Consider the following 22134-nt stretch of genomic DNA (forward strand, 5'->3'; position numbering starts at 1 on the left):
GCCATGGAGTGTAAGTTACTATGGCGATGAACACCAGTAAAAGCAGAGCCACTTACTTGATAGCCAATACCCAGGGTTGGCAAAAACTAAACTGAAACTTACCTGCCTAGCCACCTAAACCAGATTCCAGGTACAGGCCCCAGGTCATTCAAGCCGGCTTCAATGCATATCGTTCCATTGTATGATCTAGCCATAGTTCTAGATTCACTCTCAGCATCACCCTTTGAACCCTTGGAGCGTTTAACCCTCTGTCCTTAAAATAAATCTGTTCTGATACTCATCCTGACATCTACTAAGGAAGTGAACAAGCTCCAAGCATTATTGCTGTACCTCTTCTGCACACACTTTTTCTTGGGTCACACCAAGGGTACATTGCTGCCTAACCACGCTTTCCTTCATAAAGCCGGTGACTCATCTTACAGTTTCATTGTTTTGGAGTTGAACAAGCTAAAACAGTCTAAAATCATGTAAATTTGTCACGTATTCCACGTAATGAAGGTTAGGACAGATGCATATACAGATAAGAGTTTAGAATTTAGAATTTAGAGAGAGTCAGGCAGATAAATCCAAATTTATCAATAATATGATATGAGACAATAGCATGGTCGAAGTAACAGGCAATGGGCTACACGATCAACAAACAGGCACAAACGAGGCAAGGCGTGAGCATAACTCTGTTGGTCATGACGTCGGTTTCAGGCATAAGGAGAACTTGGTTGGTCGTGTCAACATGCTCAGGCATGAGCAGAACATGGTTGGTTGTGTCAGGTGAATCTGGAGAATCTGGCGTGAGCATAACTTGGGTGGTCGTGCCGTCGTTTTCAAGCGTGAGCAGAACCTGGTTGGTCATGATGTCCACTTCAGGCATGAGCAGAACTTGGTTGGTCATGACATCAGTTTCAGGCGTGAGCAGAACCTGGTTGGCCGTGTCATCACACTCGGGCGTGAGTAGAACTTGATCGGCCGTGTCAGCAGACTTGGGCGTGAGCAGAACTTGGTTGGCCGTGTCAGCAGACTCGGGCGTGAGCAGAACTTGGTGGGCCGTGTCAGCAGACTCGGGCATGAGCAGAACTTGGTTGGCCGTGTCAGCAGACTCGGGCGTGAGCATAACTTGGTTGGTCATGACGTCGACTTCAGGCGTGAAAAGAACCTGGTTGGTCGTGACGTCGGTTTCAGGAGTGAGCAGAACCTGGTTGGTCGTGACATCGGTTTCAGGCATGAGGACTTGGTTGTACGTGTCAGCAGACTCAAGCGTGAGCAGAACTTGTTTGTGACATCGGCTTCAGGCTGGAACTTGGCGTCGAAGGTCACATTGTCGATCTCAGACAGGAACTTGGTGTGAGAGGTCATCTTTTCAACCTCAAACAGGAACTTGGCTTGAGAGGTCGTCTTTTCGACCTCAGACAGGAACATGGCTTGAGAGATCGTCTCTTTGACCTCAGATAGGAACAGAATTTGCGAGGCTGTCTCTTCGACCTCGGACAGGTTTTAACCCTCTGTCGTTAAAGTAAATCTGTTCTGATACTCATCCTGACATCTATTAAGCAAGTGAACAAGCTTCACGTGGTATCTATGTACCCCTATTGTACACACTATATCTTGGGTCACACCAAAATTACAATGCTGCCTAACCACACTTTCCTTCATCAAGCCAGAGACTCGTCTTACACATGCAATTGTAAATAATTCCATCATTCACTATAGAATTAAAATCTAAAAAAATCTATTCAGAAGCTATTTAAATCCGTTGTAATGGACTGTATCTAAATGAGTCCATACTGATGTTGAGTCTTTGGCTTTTTTTCTGATTTTTTTCCTAATTCATACTTTTTATCATTTTTAAAGTAATTTTTTAAAAACATTTTTTTATAAGTAATATTTATTATTTAAATTAAGTCACAGGGTTTTCCCCCATTCATACGTCTCATGTCACATGCACATTGTAATCATAATATGAAAGTTTTAAGACTTAATAACATGTAAACTATATTTCTAATGCAGTGTCAGAAAATACGAGAATTCGCTCAGCACTCATCTGCCTTTAAAATGACTTAATATGCCTAAATATCTGTAGAACACTGTAGATTTGATTTACAAAGATCAGATGTCTTCACAAGTGAATAGCACAAATAAAATTATTCATTACCAATTAAAGAAAATGACAAGACACAAAGTCCTCCTAGAGACTGTATTTATGTAGAGAAATGGGATTGAGAGAGTGAAATACTGACCCACAGCGATCAGAGTGTTTTTATAGATGGATAATATTGTGAAAAATAAACAGAAAGCAAAACAAAAACAACAACAACAAAAAAACGTCAGAAACATCTCCCCAAATATCCAGATCAACACCGTATTGTATTATATATAATCAAACAGAATAAAGCTCTTATATAATATAATACAGTACTGTAAATATTTATTATATTGATGGTGGGAATTAGATTTGTTATAGAAACTTAAATTAAATCTAATATAAAAGCAACATTTAAGCACATCATCAAAAAGAGGCTATTTATGAAAGAATATTTATTAAAGCAGAGTCTGTCTGGAATATTCGCAGAGTTATAATTAATTTAATGCACCTCCTAAACCACGGGTAAAACAGAGCATAAATAACAGGATTAATGGTGGAATTAATATAAAGCACAATCACAAGTTTCTGAAATGTTTCTGTCTGTACTTCAATAACATCACCTAATAAACTGTAAATAAAATATGGAAGTAAACACATCAGAAACACAGACACTAAAATGCCCAGGACTTTAGCAGCTTTTCTCTCAGATTTCATCGAGTGTGAGGTGATTTTCTGTGTTTTAGGCCGTGTGTGATTATTAAGCTCTCTGATAGCAGTGGCATGTTTCTTAGCAATCACAAACACTCGAGTATACAATATGATTATGACAGAGAGTGGAAATATAAATGAAAATATAAGGTCAATTACATATGAAACCTCATTCAGATAGAGTAAACACTCTCCAGGACACATTACAAAACCCATGAAGTTTCCATTGAAATATAAGAGTGCTGAGAAATAGGCCAGCACCACACACCAGACACATACAATTACAATACCAGTGATCCTCACAGACACTCTGTTCATGTAGAGAAAGGGGTTTGAGAGAGCCAAATACCGATCCACAGCGATCAGAGCGATATTATAGATGGACGAGATTGTGAGGAAACTAGAAATCAACCAAAAACTGATGCAGAAATCTCTTCCAAAAATCCAGCATGACTCGATCGTCCACATTAACGTTGGCGGCATTACAAAAGCACCAACGAGGAAATCCGACACCGCCAGAGAGAGCACGAGCATGTTTGTCGGTGTGTGAAGCTGCTTGAAGTGAAGAACAGAGATGATGACGAGAAGATTTCCACACACTGTTAGAAGAACCACAGCAGCTGAACACACGTACAGTAAGATATAAACTGCAGGAGATCCAGAGCTCTCTGGACAGGAGAAATGCTCACAGCGATCAGACTGGTTAAACTCCGTCAGGTTCATTCTGTCATACTGCCACAGAAATACATCCTGTATTAGATGCTAACATTGTAAATCTGTACCTGCAACAAGTCACAATCAAATGACTTATGGCTCAAACGGGTCTGGTGTTTTTATAATTTATAAATTACTCACACCCCCTGAGTTTGAGTGGCAGCATGTGAATCCATATGATGTCATGCTGTGTTGGAACAAAAGGCCTAATACTGACTAGTGAGTAGTTAACAAAACATTTCACAGTAAACCATAATGCCTTATTCGCTGTGTGTCCCTGTCTCTTCATGGCTTTGTCCCAAATAAAGTTCTCCAGCTACAGTAAAGAAACATGTGATATTTAGACACACTATATGACACGGTATGATTATCATAAATATGAACAGTTGAAGGGATATAATCTCAAAACTATTTAGTATAGTAGAATAGTTATTTGAGCATCACAGGCCGTCTGTAATGATAAAGAAATTCTAACACTGCTTGTGTACTAAATGGATACAGTGGTAGCTCAGTGGTTAAGATGCTGGATGACTGATCAGAAGTTTGTTAGTTCAACTACCAGCACTGCCAGTCTACCACTGCTAGGCCTTTCAGAGAGACACTTAAACCCTCAACTGCTCAGTTGTATGAATGAGATAAATGTAAGTCAGTCTGGATGAGTGCATCTGCTGTAAATGTAGTCAAGCTTAATTCTTCTTTTCGTTGCTTACCCTAGCACGGACAAAGTGCAAGTAGGGGTGTGTCATTCAAAATCTGCAAGGACACATGGCCATCCAGGTAACTATCTGTTTCAGAAGGTATCAACACGCAGGCACGACAAAACCCAAGGCCCCAAGAAAACTCGCCACAACTACAGCTTCTTCCTGTGTGCTATCAGCCTCATCAAACAAGACCAATGATGTTTTCTGGATTCTCAAATCGTACTTATTTAAGCCGTGCGGTTCATCACCTAATTTATTAATCCTAGATTTAATAGCTACAACAATTATAGCTGGACTACAGTAACTAGAGCAATACCAACGTCTGCACTGAATGCACAATACATACTATTTGAACACTACCTCAAAGAATGTACCTACATATTGTTTTTCACTCATAAAATCTGATCGGTCTCCACAGCTGTATGATCACTTGTGGCACTGTTCAGTGTGTAAATGTCCATTGGTTGTATTTTAGATGTCTACAGCACCAATCACAAGAGAAGAGTTCTGTGATCTGAATGTTTTTGCATATCTGATCAGATAATGTATTTGGGGAAAAGAAGTGTGTTCTCATACTGATTGTTATAAATGGTGTGAGCAGAGCAGGACTGTTTTTGTCATGTCTTTGGGTTAATTCAACTTTACCTGTTCGCCACTAGACGGCGCCCCAGTCTGAGATGTTTTTGAGCTGCCGAGATTAAATGAAGAAACTGTGTTGTGCCAGCCATCCTGGCATTGTGTGTGTTCTTAAAACGGAGAATAGACATAAATCAATGTTACAAAAAGGGGACAATATCCTTTAGACCTTTGACCCAAGATGGCGCCAGTGTACCTGTTGGCATGCCGTCTCTCTTGTCTTTCCCGTCTGTTATGTTCTGTTATGTTTCACGTCTGCATGTTTGTTCTATCTGTTATGCCTGTTCGTCTGGCATTGGTGCTGTTTTTACTGTGTATCGTGCCACACTGGTATCATGTAGATTCAGTGTTGACCTACAATCATCAAGCTTTGCTTAACATCAAAAGCTGGATGGGAGCTCATCTGCAATTTTGTCATACTCTGCATTCTCATTTTCAATCCTCGTCCAGCCAACCCGCGGTGGAGTGCGCTCGCCGGCTACCTTGCTGCTTTCCTCCTCTAAGGAGTCGCCGCAGGAAGAGACGGAATCGTGTTGGTGTTTGGCTGAGAATCAGACGGACAACTGCTTCCTCCATTCAATCGATGGAGTTTCCCTAGGTTACTATAAGTTTGGCGGGACTCCACTTGATGCGACGGTCATTTGATTACAGATATGTTTTTCATCTGCCTATTTTCCTGGACTTCTTACATTCAGCTAATTGATGTGCTCCTCCACGATTACAGATTCGTCAGGGAAGAGCGAACTGTTTAAATCTCCGACAACTGGAATTCATTTCACCGGATCTGATCTCGTTACCTCAGTCTCCTCTGAATATGGCTCTAGTTAACGCTATGTCCGTGTGCAACAAAACTTTCCTTTTAAATTTTCTTTTCTGCCAGACATAACTTGGATATTTTATTCCTGACGGAGACCTGGGTTAGTCCTGGTGAGTCAGCAGTCTTTGAGAACTCTGTCCACCGAACTGTTGTTTTATTAGTACTCCAAGGCCCTGTATTTGTACTCCTTCTGGCCTTCTGGTAAGGGCGGTGGGGTTGCTATGGTTTTTAGACAATCACTTAACATACAGACAGTTTCTGTTGGGATTTACTCGTCGTTTGAGGTACAGTGTGTTGTGTTAGAGTCGACCTCTTCCACGCTATTCTGTGCTTTGATCTATAGGCCACCTAACCAGGACAATGCTTTTTTAAGTGATTTTTGTGATTTTTTAACTTCTATTGTTCCGTTGTATGATCGTATGTTATTATTGGGTGATTTTAATGTGCATGTCTGCTGCCCTGGTCGACCATTGGTTACTGAATTTTGTAATATCTTGGATTCCTTTGGTCTTATTCAACATATAAATCACGCAACATGACCTTGGTCATACTCTAGACCTTATACTGTCATATGGAATCCCAGTTGATGATGTTAATATTGAAGATGCTTCCTTCTCTGATCACAAGCCAATTGTTTTTAATGTCCCTGCTGTGAGCTCTGCCGTTGTGACAAGGCCTTTAGGCTATTTCTCCCGTTTTATTAATACATTCACTGCCTCTCAGTTTAGTGAAAGTTATTGAACTAATGCTGTTGAAACATCTATCCTGGGTGCTGCAGAGTCTTCTTCTGGGCCTGATGATTTGATTGCCTTGTTTTACACATTTTGCTCTAATATTTTAGATTCCATTGTTCCTTTCAAGCTGAAACAACCAAATCGTAAATCTTATTACTGGTTCTACTGGATAATACTGGTTCTCTCAGACAGGCTTGTCGTAAAGCCGAGCGGAGATGGAAGCATTATCATTTAACTGTGTCAATTCAGATTTTTAAAGATTGTCTATTTAAGTTTCAGAATGCAGCAAAGGCAGCTAGATCTAGGCGTTTTTCTGATTTAATTACTACACACTGTCATAGACATAAGATTTTATACACCACGATAAATTGAATTGTTAATCCGAGTTGCCAATTCCATGGGGAATCCTCGGCTGAACTTTGTGAGAAATTTTTTATGTTTTTTGCTGATAAAGTAATTACCATTCATTCTTCCTTCACTTCACAGTTCTCAGACCTGTCCCTGAATTCGCTGTTATACCGGCTTCTTTTTCTATTACAAAATGCTTCTCTAAAGGAACTGTGGGATCTGGTTAACCAGATGAAAATAACGTCCACGTCACTTGATGTTGTTCCCTCTGTGATTATAAAAGCAACTTTTCTGAAATTGGCCCCAGTATCCAGGTGTTGATAAATTCATCTTTGGATACTGGGGTCCCGAATTGTTTAAAGCATGCTATTGTTCAACCTTTGCTTAAGAAACAGGGTTTGGATGAAGGTTGCTTTAATAATTATCGGCCTGTCTCTAAGCTATCGTTTCTATCAAAGCTGTTCACACTCGGGCGTGAGTAGCACTTGGTGGGCCGTGTCAGCAGACTCGGGCGTGAGCAGAACTTGGTTGGCCGTGTCATCAGACTCGGGCGTGAGCAGAACTTGGTTGGTCGTGACGTCGGTTTCAGCCGTGAGCAGACTCTGGGTGGTCGTGACATCAGTTTCAGGCATGAGGACTTTGTTGTCCGTGTCAGCAGACTCAAGCGTGAGCAGAACTTGGTTGTTTGTGACATTGGCTTCAGGCTGGAACTTGACGTGGAAGGTCACATTGTCGATCTCAGAGGTCGATCTCACTGTCGATCTTGAGAGGTCGTCTCCTCGACCTAAGACAGGAACTTGGCTTGAGAGGTCGTCTTTTCAACCTCAGACAGGAACTTGGCTCGAGAGGTTGTCTCTTCGACCTCAGACAGGAACATGGCTTGAGAGGTCGTCCCTTTGACCTCAGATAGGAACACGGCTTGCGAGGCTGTCTCTTCGACCTCGGACAGGAACGTGGCTTGAGACTTTATCTCTTTGACTTCGGACAGGAACATGGCGTGGGAGGTCACCTGGTCAACCTCATATGGGAACATGTTTTTTGAGGTCGCATTGTCCACCTTGGATGTGAACATGGCTTGGGAGATCGCTTTGTCGACCTTGGATGGGAAGGTGGCTTGGAAGGTTGTCTCTTTGACCTCAGACAGGAACATGGCTTGGGAGGTCACCTCATTGACCTCTAGCAGGAACTTGACTTTATGCTGGAGCTCTGGAGATGAGACAACCTTGTGAGTCTCACGCTGGAACTCTGGGGATGAGATCGCCTTGTGGATCACATTTTGAAGCTCTGCAGGTGAGACCACCTCGTGGGTCTCCTGCTGGAGCTCTGGAGAAGAGGTCGCCATGTTGACCTCTGGCTGGAGCTCAGCTGCTGAGGCCACATAACGGTCTTAGGCAGGAGCTTTGGGGAGGAGGTTACCTAGTTTGCCTGCTCATAATAGGTGGTGAACGGCAAGTCAGGTTTATCTATGAGGCAGGCCTTCTCCAAACAGTCATCCGGGTTGGGGGAGTACTCTGGACTACCAAACTCCTTAATTAATAGTCCCACAAACTGAGTTACATTGTGCAGACCCTTGGATTCTGTACGGTTCAGATGCTTCACCCACTGGCGGGCTTGTCCAACGAGCCTGGAGAGTATGAACCCTAGCCACTGCCTCTGGTTAGGCTTGGGGTGCGCCAGGCTCAAAAAATGCAATTGGCACTCAAAGAGAAAATACTCAGTGTAGCCAAGAAATCCATCGTATGGCACTGGGGGATCCGTGGCTATCCATTGAGGAAGTTTAATAGAGTTGAGTCTCGGTATGGTGTTCCTCACTACCTTGGCATGATGTCTTCTCTGTCTTCCTGTTGCATCCATGTTTGGGTGTAGTATTCCACGTAATGAAGGTTAGGACTTCTGTCAGTCAGCACAACCGGAAGATTGTTTTTTTAAGGGCACACGTCATTTAAGCCAACCTCAAAGCATTTGGGCCCATCGTAGAATCTAGCTATAGTTATAGATTAACTCTCACCATCACCTTTTGAACCCTTGGAGGTTTTAACCCTCTGTCGTTAAAATAAATCTGTTCTGATACTCATCCTGACATCTATTAAGCAAGTGAGCAAGCTTCACGTGGTATCTATGTACCCCTATTGTACACACTTTATTAAATTACAATGCTGCCTAACCACGCTTTCCTTCATAAAGCCAGAGACTCATCTTACAGTTTCATTGTTTAGGAGTTGAAGAAGATAATACGGTTTAAATCTATATAACTGTAAATTTTTCATGAGCAGCTCTAACACATTGCATTGTAAATAATTCCATCATTCACCACAGAATTAAAATCTAAAAGAATCTATTCAGAAGCCATTTAAATCTTTTGTAATGGACTGTATCTAAATGAGTCCATACTGATGTTGAGTCTTTGGCTTTTTTTCTGCTTTTTTTCCTAATTCATACTTTTTATCATTTTTTAAGTAATTTTTGAAAAACATTTTTTTAATAAGTAATATTTATTATTTAAATTAAGTCACAGGGGTTTTCCCCCATTCATATGTCTCATGTCACATGCACATTGTAATCATAACATGAAAGTTTTAAGACTTAATAACATGTAAACTGTATTTGTAATGCAGTGTCAGAAAATACGAGAATTCGCTCAGCACTCATCTGCCTTTAAAATGACTTAATATGCCTAAATATCTGTAGAACACTGTAGATTTGATTTACAAAGATCAGATGTCTTCACATGTGAATGGAGCAAATAAAATTATTCATTGCCAATTAAAGAAAATGACAGGACACACAGTCCTCCAAGAGATAATTTTGTTTGCTTATATATATATATATATATATATATATATATATATATATATATATATATATATATATATATATAAGCAAACAAAATTATGCTCTTATATTATATAATACATTACTTTAAATATTTATTATATTGATGGTGGGAATTAGATTTGTTATAGAAGCTTAAATTACGTCTAATATAAAATCAAAATTTAAGCACATCATCAAAAAGAGGCTATTTATGAAAGAATATTGATTAATGTAGAGTCTGTCTGGAATATTCGCAGAGTTATAATTAATTTAATGCACCTCCTAAACCACGAGTAAAACAGAGCATAAATAACAGGATTAATGGTGGAATTAAGATAAAGCACAATCGCAAGTTTCTGAAATGTTTCTGAATGTATTTCAATAACATCGCCTAATAAACTGTAAATAAAATACGGAAGTAAACACATCAGAAACACAGACACTAAAATGCCCAGGACTTTAGCTGCTTTTCTCTCAGATTTCATCGAGTGTGAGGTGATTTTCTGTGTTTTAGGCCGTGTGTGATTATTAAGCTCTCTGATAGCAGTGGCATGTTTCTTAGCAATCACAAACACTCGAGTATACAATATGATTATGACAGAGAGTGGAAATGTAAATGAAAATATAAGGTCAATTACAGACCAAACATCATTCAGAAAGAGAGAACACTCTCCAGGACACATTACAGTATTTGAAAAGTTTCCATTGTAATATAAGAGTAATGAGCTATAGGCCAGCAACACACACCAGACACATACAATTACAATACCAGTGATCCTCACAGACACTCTGTTCATGTAGAGAAAGGGGTTTGAGAGAGCCAAATACCGATCCACAGCGATCAGAACGATATTATAGATGGACAAGATGGTGAGGAAACCACAAATTAACCCAAAACTGATGCAGAAATCTCTCCCAAAAATCCAGCATGACTCGATCGTCCACATTAACGCTGGCGGCATTATTAGTGCTCCAACGAGGAAATCCGACACAGCCAGAGAGAGCACGAGCATGTTTGTTGCTGTGTGAAGCTGCTTGAAGTGAAGGACAGAGATGATGATGAGAAGATTTCCACACACCGTTAGAAGAACCACAGCAGCTGAACACACGTACAGTAAGATATAAACTGCAGGAGATCCAGATCTCTCTGGACAGGAGAAATGCTCACAGAGATCAGACTGGTTAAACTCCGTCAGGTTCATTCTGTCATACTGCCACAGAAATTCATCCTATATTAGATGCTAACATTGTAAATCTGTACCTGCAACAAGTCACAATCAAATGACTTATGGCTCAAACGGGTCTGGTGTTTTTATAGTTTATAAATTACTCACACCCCCTGAGTTTGAGTGGCAGCATGTGAATACATATGATGTCATGCTGTGTTGGAACAAAAGGCCTAATACTGACTAGTGAGTAGTTAACAAAACATTTTCACAATAAACCATCATGCCTTATTCGCTGTGTGTCCTGTCTCTTCATGGCTTTGTCCCAAATAAAGTTCTCCAGCTACAGTAAACAAACATGTGATATTTAGACACAGTATATGACACGGTATGATTATCATAAATATGATCAGCTGACAGGATATAATCTCAACACTATTTAGTATAGTAGAATAGTTATTTGAGCATCACAGGCCGTCTGTAATGATAAAGAAATTCTAACACTGCTTGTGTACTAAATGGATACAGTGGTAGCTCAGTGGTTAAGATGCTGGACTACAGATCAGAAGTTTGTTAGTTCAACTACCCGCACTGCCAGTTTACCACTGCTAGGCCTTTCAGAGAGACACTTAACCCTCAACTGCTCAGTTGTATGAATGAGATAAATGTAAGTCAGTCTGGATGAGTGCATCTGCTGTAAATGTAGTCAAGCTTAATTCTTCTTTTCATTGCTTACCCTAGCACGGACAAAGTGCAAGTAGAGGTGTGTCATTCAAAATCTGCAAGGACACATGGGCATCCAGGTAACCATCTGTTTCAGAAGAAATCAACAGGCGGGCACTTCCAAACCCAAGTCCCCAAGAAAATGTCAGGGTTACGCATGTAACCCTTTTCCCTGTGAAGGGAACGAGACGTTGCATTTAGCATAACAGTATGGGAAGTGCCTTGCGCGCGTGACCGGTATCTGAAGCTTGTGTAAAATCATGCCTCTACTTATAGGCCTGCCTTGCAATTAAGCGCGTCGCATGATATATATATATTTATATATGGCACCTGTGAACCACGCAATCAGCCTCTATTATCTGAAGCGAAGACGCAATTCACAGGCCTGCCCTCGTATGACAGAGCTATGCAACGTCTCGTTCCCTTCTCAGGGAACAGGGTTACATGCGTAACCCCGACGTTCCCTTTCAAAGGGAACTTCGACGTTGCATTTAGCATAACACCATGGGAACGGGAATACCTGCTCAGTCGTACCGAGGGTACGGCCTGTTCAAAAAGACCCAAGCCCGAGGGTCACTGCAAGACACTCGAGCCCGGGGTGTAATGAATATCCAGGCTGTAATAACGAATGAATGTGTGTGGTGTAGACCATCCTGCAGCAGCACACACATCCTGCAATGGTATCCCTTTGGACAAAGCCTTCAAGGAGGCGACCGCCCTAGTGGAATGAGCTCTTATGCCCAGAGGCGTGGCGAGACCACGCGGCTCATTAGCCATAGAGATTGCTTCCACTATCCAATTAGAGATGCGCTGCTTTGACACAGCATCACCTTTACTGTCGCCACCAAAGCAGACCAGCAGCTGCTCTGACTTACGCCACTGGCCGGCGCGGTAGACGTAAGTACAGAGAGTCCCTTACTGGACACAGCAGGTGCATCCTCTCTTGTTCCGGTGTGAGGAACAGAGGAGGGCAGGAAACCTGCAACACCACAGGCTGGGCAGCCGATGTAGGCACTTTAGGAATATAATCCGGCCTAGGATACAGGGAGGTCTTGGCTAATCCAGGGGCAAAGTCAAGGCAGGAACTGGCAACAGAGTGAGCTTGTAGACCTCCCACTTGCTTGAGAGATGTCAGGGCCAGAAGTGCTACCTTTAGAGTCAGAAGCTTCTCAGAGGCTGACTCTAAGGGCTCAAATGTGGCCCCTGACAGACCTTCCAAGACCACAGAAAGGTCCCAGGAAGGTATGCGCGGCCTGCAGATGGGCCTCAGCCATCTGACACCACGCATGAACCTCGAAGATAGAGGATGTTGCCCCACAGAGGCTCTATCAACCGGGGCGTGGCTGGCCGAAACAGCGGCCACGTAACCCTGATTGTAGAAGGAGCCAGGGGAGTGAGGGCGGGAGGGAGGGAGGAGTGAGGGCGAACAACAGTGGGCAGTGTGTTGTCTCCTCAGTGGCGAACACATCCATTTCCGCTCGTCCGAACCTCCGCCATAAGGACTCCACCACCTGTGGATGAAGCCTCCAACCCCCAGGCCTCAGCCCCTGCCTCGACAGGATGTCTGCCCCTACATTCCGGCTGCCCGGAATGTACATTGCACCCACTGACAAGATCTTTCCCTCTGCCCAGAGAAGGATTAGTTGTGCCTGCCTGAACAGAGGGTGTGAACGTAACCCTCGCTGGTTGTTGATATATGAGACCACAACTAGCACATGGTGACCTCTCAACTGAGGAAGAAAGAATTTCAGTGCTAGGAATACAGTCCGCATCTCTAGGCGATTTATATGCCACTCCAGATGAGGGCCGCTCCAAAGACCGTGAGCTGGGCAACCATTTAAGACTGCACCCCAGCCCGTGAGGGATGCGTCTGTCATTACTGTCTTGCGGTAAGGAGATGTCCCTAGAGTGTGACCCGAGGCTAGAAACTGTGGGCACCTCCAAATACTCACAGCACGTAGGCATTGCTGTCTGACACTGATTGCTCTCAGAGGTTTCATCCTCAGATGAAGCCCCTGACTTTTCAGCCACCACTGAAATGGTCTCATGTGCAATAGGCCCAACGGTATGACGTTGGCTGCTGCTGCCACAAGGCCCAACATTCTCTCGTAGAGACTGGAGGGGATGCCCAGACCTAGCTTTATCTTGCTCAAAGTTGATAGGATCGATCCTACGCGTGTTGGGGATAGAAACACCCTCATCGTAGTAGAATCCCATATAACCCCTAGAAAAGTTGTCCTCTGCACTGGAGAAAGCATACTTTTCTTGAGGTTCAACCTGAGCCCCAAGCTCTTCATGTGGGCGAGAACAACATCTCGATGTTGAACCGCCTGTTCCCTGGATCATGCTAGAATTAAATAGTCGTCCAGGTAGTTTAGTACACGGATGCCCTGGAGTCGCAAGGGAGCCAGAGCAGCATCCATGCACTTTGTGAAGGTGTGAGGGAATAAAGCTAGCCTGAAGGGAAGAACCCGAAATTGGTATGTGTTGTCTCCAAACGCAAACCTCAGGAACTTCCTGTGACTGGGCGATATTCCTATGTGGAAATATGCATCTTTCAGATCTATCATCACAAATCAGTCCTCGAACTGAATCTGTGGCCCGATAAGTTTGAGCGTCAGCATCTTGAACCCGTATGTCCGAAGAGTACGATTCAGATGACGCAGATCTAAAATTGGCCACATACTCCCACCTTTTTTGCGGACCAGGAAATAACGGCTGTAAAAACCTCCCTCCCTTAGGGAACGGGGTACATGTTCTATGGCCCCTTTGTCCAAAGGGAACTTACTTCCTGTGCTAACATCGGGTTCTGGACTGTGCTGACTACTGTGGTGAGCACACCTCTGAACTGGGGGGGGGGGTGTTTCGGGGGGGGTCGAGCTATAAACTGGACCCGGTAACCCTTTTCTACGGTAGACAGAACCCATGGAGACACATTTGGCAGTACTTTCCACGCTGCCCAATGGCCTTTTAGTTACGTTAACTATTCCACATTCTATTGGAGGGAAAGCATCAGATTTTCGTTGTGCTGTGACAGCTCTCTGACCAGAGAATACTGAAAACATGGGGACTGCCTTGGCTAGGGGAGACCCTACAGTAGCACTGGGGGCTACCTGCCCTAACAACCTCATGTCCCCTGATACGTCCCTCCACGGCCCCTCAGGACCGCTCTTCTTTGACTGCTTATCCTTTATGACCATTCTCAGATCAGGCCTAGTAGCAGACCGCGAATGTGGCCGCCCGGTTCCCCTGGCTGTCTGCGGGGGTTGGCGGGCTGCCATACTCGCCTTCTGGGTCTCCCTCGCACTAGTGCTGGCCCGGGCTGCACTCGTGGATGCCCGGGTGAGCTTGAGACAACAGGGAAGGAACTGGCTTTTTTGAATGCTGCCATATGCCATATGCCATACTTGGTAGGCCTGCAACACTGTCATTGTCTGCAGTGACCCACAAGCAAGACTACTACTGCATAGGCTTGCCCACCCATGCCACGGTGGCCTTACATGGTGGTTTGGATGGCAAAGCCGGCACCCCTAATTACCTGCTGTCGATGGAGAGAGGTAGCTCACAAGCGCCTCCTCCACCTTCGGCATAGCTAAATAGCCATGCCGTTCATTCCCCACAATGACTGAATAATCCAACATTGTGGGGTTATAAATATGGCTTATGCATGGTTTTCCGCCAGAAGCCTGATATTTTGTCATGCACATCTGGAAGAAAGAGGAGTTTCGGCAGTGTGATGGATTCACTTTCACTGGGGAGAAAAAGGTTCATCCAGCCTTAGTAATCACTTCAAGCAGCTCTTTATATGCTGCTCTCAGTTTTTTGCACATCTTTCTGGCTCCTCAGAGTCAGAGAGGAATTACGTATTACTATTATTTTTGTGTGTGTTTTTTCCTTCCCCTTTTGGCTTTCCATAGCAGAAGGAGGAGTCGCGACGCGTGCTCCAAAATCCAGCGGAGAGCCGAACCCGGAAGACAGAGCAAGAGATAGAGCAGCGCTCGTCTCCGGCTCCTCTTCCAGATCCATAAGAGATTCCCCGAACCTGAGTCGGCTAGCTGCCTCGGCAGTGGCCGGCCCAGATCCGCGAGGCTCTGAAACCCAACTTGCTTCGGCTTCTGAGAAGAGTGCGATTCGCGAGCCGAGCTGCTTAATGTAGGCATTACCATGCGCAGCCTCTCGAGGCTGCCATCGCATGCTACACTCCTAAACACTTCACCCAGAAAGTGTGCACTATTCCCCGTGATGAAACGGGAGCAAGCTGTAACACACTTCCTGAATTCTTTCTCGCTCATTACTTCCCTCTCTTTTCTTTTCTTTTTTTCTAAAAAAAAAAGGGATAGAAAAGCTTAGAGATTTTGAGAAAATATAGAGTAGAAATGAAGTGTTTCTGTCACACAAACAACAGACATGCAGTCTCGCTGAAGATAATAAGGCTGGCGGCGTGGTTCACAGGTGCCATATATATATCATGCAACGCGCTTAATTGCCACGTCACCTGATCATGGCAGGCCTATAAGTAGAGGCATGATTTTACCCAAGCTTCAGATACCGGTCACACGTGCAAGGCACTTCCCATATTGTTATGCTAAATGCTTTTTCTTGTGTGCTATCAACCTCATCAAACAAGGCCAAGGATGTTTTCTGGATTCTCGAATCATACTTATTTAAGCCATGCGGTTCATAACCTAATTTATTAATCCTAGATTTAATAGCTACAACAATAATAGCTGGACTACAGCTATTTCATTTAATAAAATGTAAATTCATTTAATAAAATGTAAATTGTTTTAAGTAAATGTTTCTCTGTGAAGTTCTCTTCTTCTTACAGTTTGCGCTGGGGACTTGAATTCGTTGTGTCACTTATGTCACTTTGCTCACAGCTGATTGGTCCAAGTTGGGTTTGAGTTCTCTTACCCAGAACAAAACCTGCCCTGGAGCAGGTCAGCCATGGAGTGTAAGTTACTATGGCGATGAACACCAGTAAAAGCAGAGCCACTTACATGATAGCCAATACCCAGGGTTGGCAAAAACTAAACTGAAACTTACCTGCCTAGCCACCTAAACCAGCTTCCTGGTACAGACCCCAGGTCATTCAAGCCAGCTTCAATGCATATGGTCCCATTGTGGGATCTAGCCATAGTTCTAGATTCACTCTCAGCATCACCCTTTGAAAACTTGGAGCTTTTAACCCTCTGTCCTTAAAATAAATCTGTTCTGATACTCATCCTGACATCTACTAAGGAAGTGAACAAGCTTCAAGTATTTTTGCTGTACCTCTTCTGTACACACTTTTTCTTGGGTCACACCAAGGGTACATTGCTGCCTAACCACGCTTTCCTCCCTAAAGCCAGTGACTCGTCTTACAGTTTCACTGTTTTGGAGTTGAACAAGATAAAACAGTCTAAAATCATGTAAATTTGTCACGTATTCCGCATAATGAAGGTTAGGACAGATGCATATACAGATAAGAGTTTATTTAGAGAGAGTCAGGCAGATAAATCCAAATTTATCAGTAATATGATCTGAGACAATAGCATGGTCGAAGTAACAGGCAATGGGCTACGCGATCAACAAACAGGCATAAACGAGGCAAGGCGTGAGCAGAACCTGGCTGGTCGTGTCAACAGACTCAGGTGTGAGCATAACTCACTTGGTCGTGACGTTGGTTTCAGGCATAAGGAGAACTTGGTTGGTCGTGTCAACAGACTCAGGTGTGAGCAGAACGTGGTTGGTTGTGTCAGGTGAATCTGGCGTGAGCATAACTTGATTGGTTGTGACATCGGTTTCAAATGTGAGCAGAACCTGGTTGGTTGTGATGTCCACTTCAGGCATGAGCAGAACCTGGTTGGTCATGACGTCAGTTTCGGGTGTGAGCAGATACTGGTTGGCCGTGTCATCACACTCGGGCGTGAGTAGAACTTCGTGGGCCGTGTGAACAGACTCTGGCATGAGCAGAACTTGGTGGGCCGAGTCAGCAGACTCGGGTGTGAGGAGAACTTGGTTGGCCGTGTCAGCAGATTTGGGCGTGAGCAGAACTTGGTTGGCCGTGTCAGCAGACTCGGGCGTGAGCAGAACTTGGTTGGCCCTGTCTAGTGAGTAGTTAACAAAACATTTTCACAATAAACCATAATGCTTTATTCGCTGTGTGTTCCTGTCTCTTCATGGCTTTGTCCCAAATAAAGTTCTCCAGCTACAGTAAAGAAACGTGATATTTAGACACACTATATGACACGGTATGATTATCATGAATATGAACAGTTGACTGGATATAATCTCAACACTATTTAGTATAGTAGAATAGTTATTTGAGCATCACAGGCCGTCTGTAATGATAAAGAAATTCTAACAATGTTTGTGTACTAAATGTGGTAGCTCAGTGGTTAAGATGCTGGATCAGAAGTTTGTTAGTTCAACTACCAGCACTGCCAATCTACCACTGCTAGGCCTTTCAGAGAGACACTTAACCCTCAACTGCTCAGTTGTATTAATGAGATAAATGTAAGTCAGTCTGGATGAGGGCATCTGCTGTAAATGTAGTCAAGCTTAATTCTTCTTTTTGTTGCTTACCCTAGCACGGACAAAGTGCAAGTAGGGGTGTGTCATAATCAGTGTGGCTGCTCTCCACCACCAGGAGAGTATAAAAGGGCCATCCTCCGCTAGCAAAGGGAGAGAGGGTTCCCGAGGTATGTGTAATAATTCGTTGCGTGTTTCTTTCGGAAGATTCGGACGCGACGGAGAATTTCGCCCCCTGGCTGCACACATGGAGGTCCCTGACTGCAGAACAGGATCTCAGCTGCTCTGGAAGCCCCCAGCATGCCCTCTGCAACCCTACAGACGACACCAACGCATGAGCACTTCACCCCACTGCACCTCCTTTGCACCCTCACACCCACAGAACTAAAAAATAAACTCTCCACGTTTGCCACATAAACAGCCTCTTGTGTGTCTGTGCTCAGCTCACCGTTGTCTAAGCTCGCTACAGTATCTACTACACTTGTAAAGTCTGATCTGTCTCCATATCTATAAGTTCACTTGTGGCACTATTTTATATAAATATAGTCTTATTTAATGTTTAAATTAGGCCAAAGCCCCCCCCCCCGCCCCCAATTCAAACTTTTATTGCTGTAATAATATGAAAGCTTTAAGATTTAATACCATGCAAACTGTATTTGTAATGCAGTGACAGAAAACACAGACATTCACTCAGCACTCATCTGCATTTAAAATGATTCAATATGCCTAAATATCTGTATAACACTGTAGATTGATCATTTACCTTAATAACACCAACTTTATAAATATCACAATAAAAGCACAAGTTAATATTTTTCTTATGAAAACTTATTTGCCCTTGGACCATACATGTTAATGCACACAATTAACACATTGGGTGTGTGTGTGTGTGTGGGGGGGGGGGGGGGGTGTATTGGGAGATTTGATTTATTTAATTAAAGTTAAAATTATTTACAATAGCAATATTTAGCCATATCATCAGAAGAACTAAAGAGAAAAAAAGATTATTAATGATAGAATATTTATTAATGCAGAGCTCGGTTGGAATATATGCAGAGTTATAATTAATTTAATGCACCTCCTAAACCCACAGATTATAAATAAATTAATAGATTAATGGAGGAATTAAGACAAAACCTGTTTATAAATTCTGTAATGTTTCTGTCTGTAGTGTGATGACATCACCTAATAAACTGTAAATAAAATACAGAATAAACACCAAAAACCCAGACCCAGAACACGTCACAAAACTCACGACGTTTCCCTTGGAATAAAGAATGCTATGTTTATACACCAGACACACACCGATTAAAGAACATGATACTACACTTAGTCCTCCTAGAGACTGTGTTTGTATAGAGAGTGAAATACTGACCCACAGTGATCAGAGTGTTATTATAGATGGATAATATTGTGCAAAATAAACAGTAAACAAAACAAAAACAAAAAAAAAACTGCAGGAACCTCTCCACAAATATCCAGATCAACACCGTATTGAATAATATATAATATCAAACAGAATAAAGCTCTTATATTATATAGTACAGTACTGTAAATATTTATTATATTGATGGTGGGAATTAGATTTGTTATAGAAACTTAAATTACATCTAATATAAAATCAACATTTAGGTACATCATCAAAAAGAGGCTATTTATGAAAGAATATTGATTAATGCAGAGTCTGTCTGGAATATTCGCAGAGTTATAATTAATTTAATGCACCTCCTAAACCACGGGTAAAACAGAGCATAAATAACAGGATTAATGGTGGAATTAAGACAAAACATGATTGAAACTTTCTGAAAAGATTCTGTCTGTAGTTCAATAACATCACCTAATAAACTGTAAATAAAATACGGAAGTAAACACATCAGAAACACAGACACTAAAATGCCCAGGACTTTAGCAGCTTTTCTCTCAGATTTCATCGAGTGTGAGGTGATTTTCTGTGTTTTAGGCCGTGTGTGATTATTAAGCTCTCTGATAGCAGTGGCATGTTTCTTAGCAATCACAAACACTCGAGTATACAATATGATTATGACAGAAAGTGGAAATATAAATGAAAATATAAGATCAATTACATACGAAACCTTATTCAGAAAGATAAAACACTCTCCAGGACACATTACTGTATTTGTAAAGTTTCCGTTGTAATATAAGAGTAATGAGCTATAGGCCAGCACCACACACCAGACACATACAATTACAATACCAGTGATCCTCACAGACACTCTGTTCATGTAGAGAAAGGGGTTTGAGAGAGCCAAATACCGATCCACAGCGATCAGAGCGATATTATAGATGGACGAGATTGCGAGGAAATAACAAATCAACCAAAAACTGATGCAGAAATCTCTCCCAAAAATCCAGCATGACTCAATCGTCCAGATTAACATCGATGGCATTATTAGTGCTCCAACGAGGAAATCCGACACCGCCAGAGAGAGCACGAGCATGTTTGTCGGTGTGTGAAGCTGCTTGAAGTGAAGAACAGAGATGATGATGAGAAGATTTCCACACAGTGTTAGAAGAACCACAGCAGCTGAACACACGTACAGTAAGATATAAACTGCAGGAGATCCAGATCTCTCTGGACAGGAGAAATGCTCACAGCGATCAGACTGGTTAAACTCCGTCAGGTTCATTCTGTCATACTGCCACAGAAATACATCCTATATTGGATGCTAACATTGTAAATCTGTACCTGCAACAAGTCACAGTCAAATGACTTATGGCTCAAACGGGTCTGGTGTTTTTATAGTTTATAAATTACTCACACCCCCTGAGTTTGAGTGGCAGCATGTGAATACATATGATGTCATGCTGTGTTGGAACAAAAGGCCTAATACTGACTAGTGAGTAGTTAACAAAACATTTCACAGTAAACCATAATGCCTTATTCACTGTGTTTTCCTGTCTCTTCATGGCTTTGTCCCAAATAAAGTTCTCCAGCTACAGTAAACAAACATGTGATTTAGACACACTATATGACACGGTATGATTATCATAAATATGAACAGTTGACAGGATATAATCTCAACACTATTTAGTATAGTAGAATAGTTATTTGAGCATCACAGGCCGTCTGTAATGATAAAGAAATTCTAACACTGCTTGTGTACTAAATGGATACAGTGGTAGCTCAGTGGTTAAGATGCTGGACTACAGATCAGAAGTTTGCTAGTTCAACTACCAGCACTGCCAATCTACCACTGCTAGGCCTTTCAGAGAGACACTTAACCCTCAACTGCTCAGTTGTATGAATGAGATAAATGTAAGTCAGTCTGGATGAGGGCATCTGCTGTAAATGTAGTCAAGCTTAATTCTTCTTTTCGTTGCTTACCCTAGCACGGACAAAGTGCAAGTAGGGGTGTGTCATTCAAAATCTGCAAGGACACATGGCCATCCAGGTAACAGTCTGTTTCAGAAGGTATCAACAGGCAGGCACTACCAAACCCAAGTCCCCAAGAAAACGCCACAACAACCGCTTCTTCCTGTGTGCTATCAGCCTCATCAAACAAGGCCAATGATGTTTTCTGGATTCTCGAATCATACTTATTTAAGCCGTGCAGTTCATCACCTAATTTATTAATCCTAGATTTAATAGCTACAATAATAATAGCTGGACTACAGTAACTAGAGCAATACCAACGTCTGCACTGAATGCACAATACATACTATTTGAACACTACCTCAAAGAATGTACCTACATATTGATTTTCACTCATAAAATCTGATCGGTCTCCACAGCTGTATGATCACTTGTGGCACTGTTCAATGTGTAAATGTCCATTGGTTGTATTTTAGATGTCTACAGCACCAATCACAAGAGAAGAGTTCTGTGATCTGAATGTTTTTGCATGTCTGATCAGATAATGTATTTGGGGAAAAGAAGTGTGTTCTCATACTGATTGTTATAAATGTTGTGAGCAGAGCAGGACTGTTTTTGTCATGTCTTCGGGTTAATTCAACTTTACCTGTTTGCCACTAGACGGCACCCCAGTCTGAGATGTTTTTGAGCTGCCGAGATTAAATGAAGAAATTGTGTTGTGCCAGCCATCCTGGCATTGTGTGTGTTCCTAAACTGAGAATATACATAAATCAGTGTTATAAAAAGGATACAAAATCCAGCTAATAATCGTTAGCATATTTGCGCAAAAATAACAGTTTTGTCCCAGTG

General features: G+C 42.5%; 3 protein-coding genes across 3 annotated transcripts; all 3 read right to left on the bottom strand.

Annotated features, from left to right (window-relative positions):
- Positions 1-2515: 2515 nt before the first annotated feature.
- Positions 2516-3508, bottom strand: LOC128618126 (trace amine-associated receptor 13c-like). Its single transcript, XM_053641561.1, has one exon. The coding sequence runs from the start codon at positions 3506-3508 to the stop codon at positions 2516-2518; it is 993 nt and encodes a 330-aa protein (XP_053497536.1).
- Positions 3509-9758: 6250 nt separating this feature from the next.
- On the bottom strand, positions 9759-10751 carry LOC128618099 (trace amine-associated receptor 13c-like). Its single transcript, XM_053641509.1, has one exon. The coding sequence runs from the start codon at positions 10749-10751 to the stop codon at positions 9759-9761; it is 993 nt and encodes a 330-aa protein (XP_053497484.1).
- Positions 10752-19606: 8855 nt separating this feature from the next.
- On the bottom strand, positions 19607-20599 carry LOC128616997 (trace amine-associated receptor 13c-like). Its single transcript, XM_053639920.1, has one exon. It carries the CDS (start codon positions 20597-20599, stop codon positions 19607-19609), a length of 993 nt encoding a protein of 330 aa, XP_053495895.1.
- Positions 20600-22134: the final 1535 nt, after the last annotated feature.

The sequence above is a fragment of the Ictalurus furcatus genome, chromosome 2 (assembly GCF_023375685.1).
Source record: "Ictalurus furcatus strain D&B chromosome 2, Billie_1.0, whole genome shotgun sequence".
NCBI classification, from domain to species: Eukaryota; Metazoa; Chordata; class Actinopteri; order Siluriformes; family Ictaluridae; genus Ictalurus; species Ictalurus furcatus.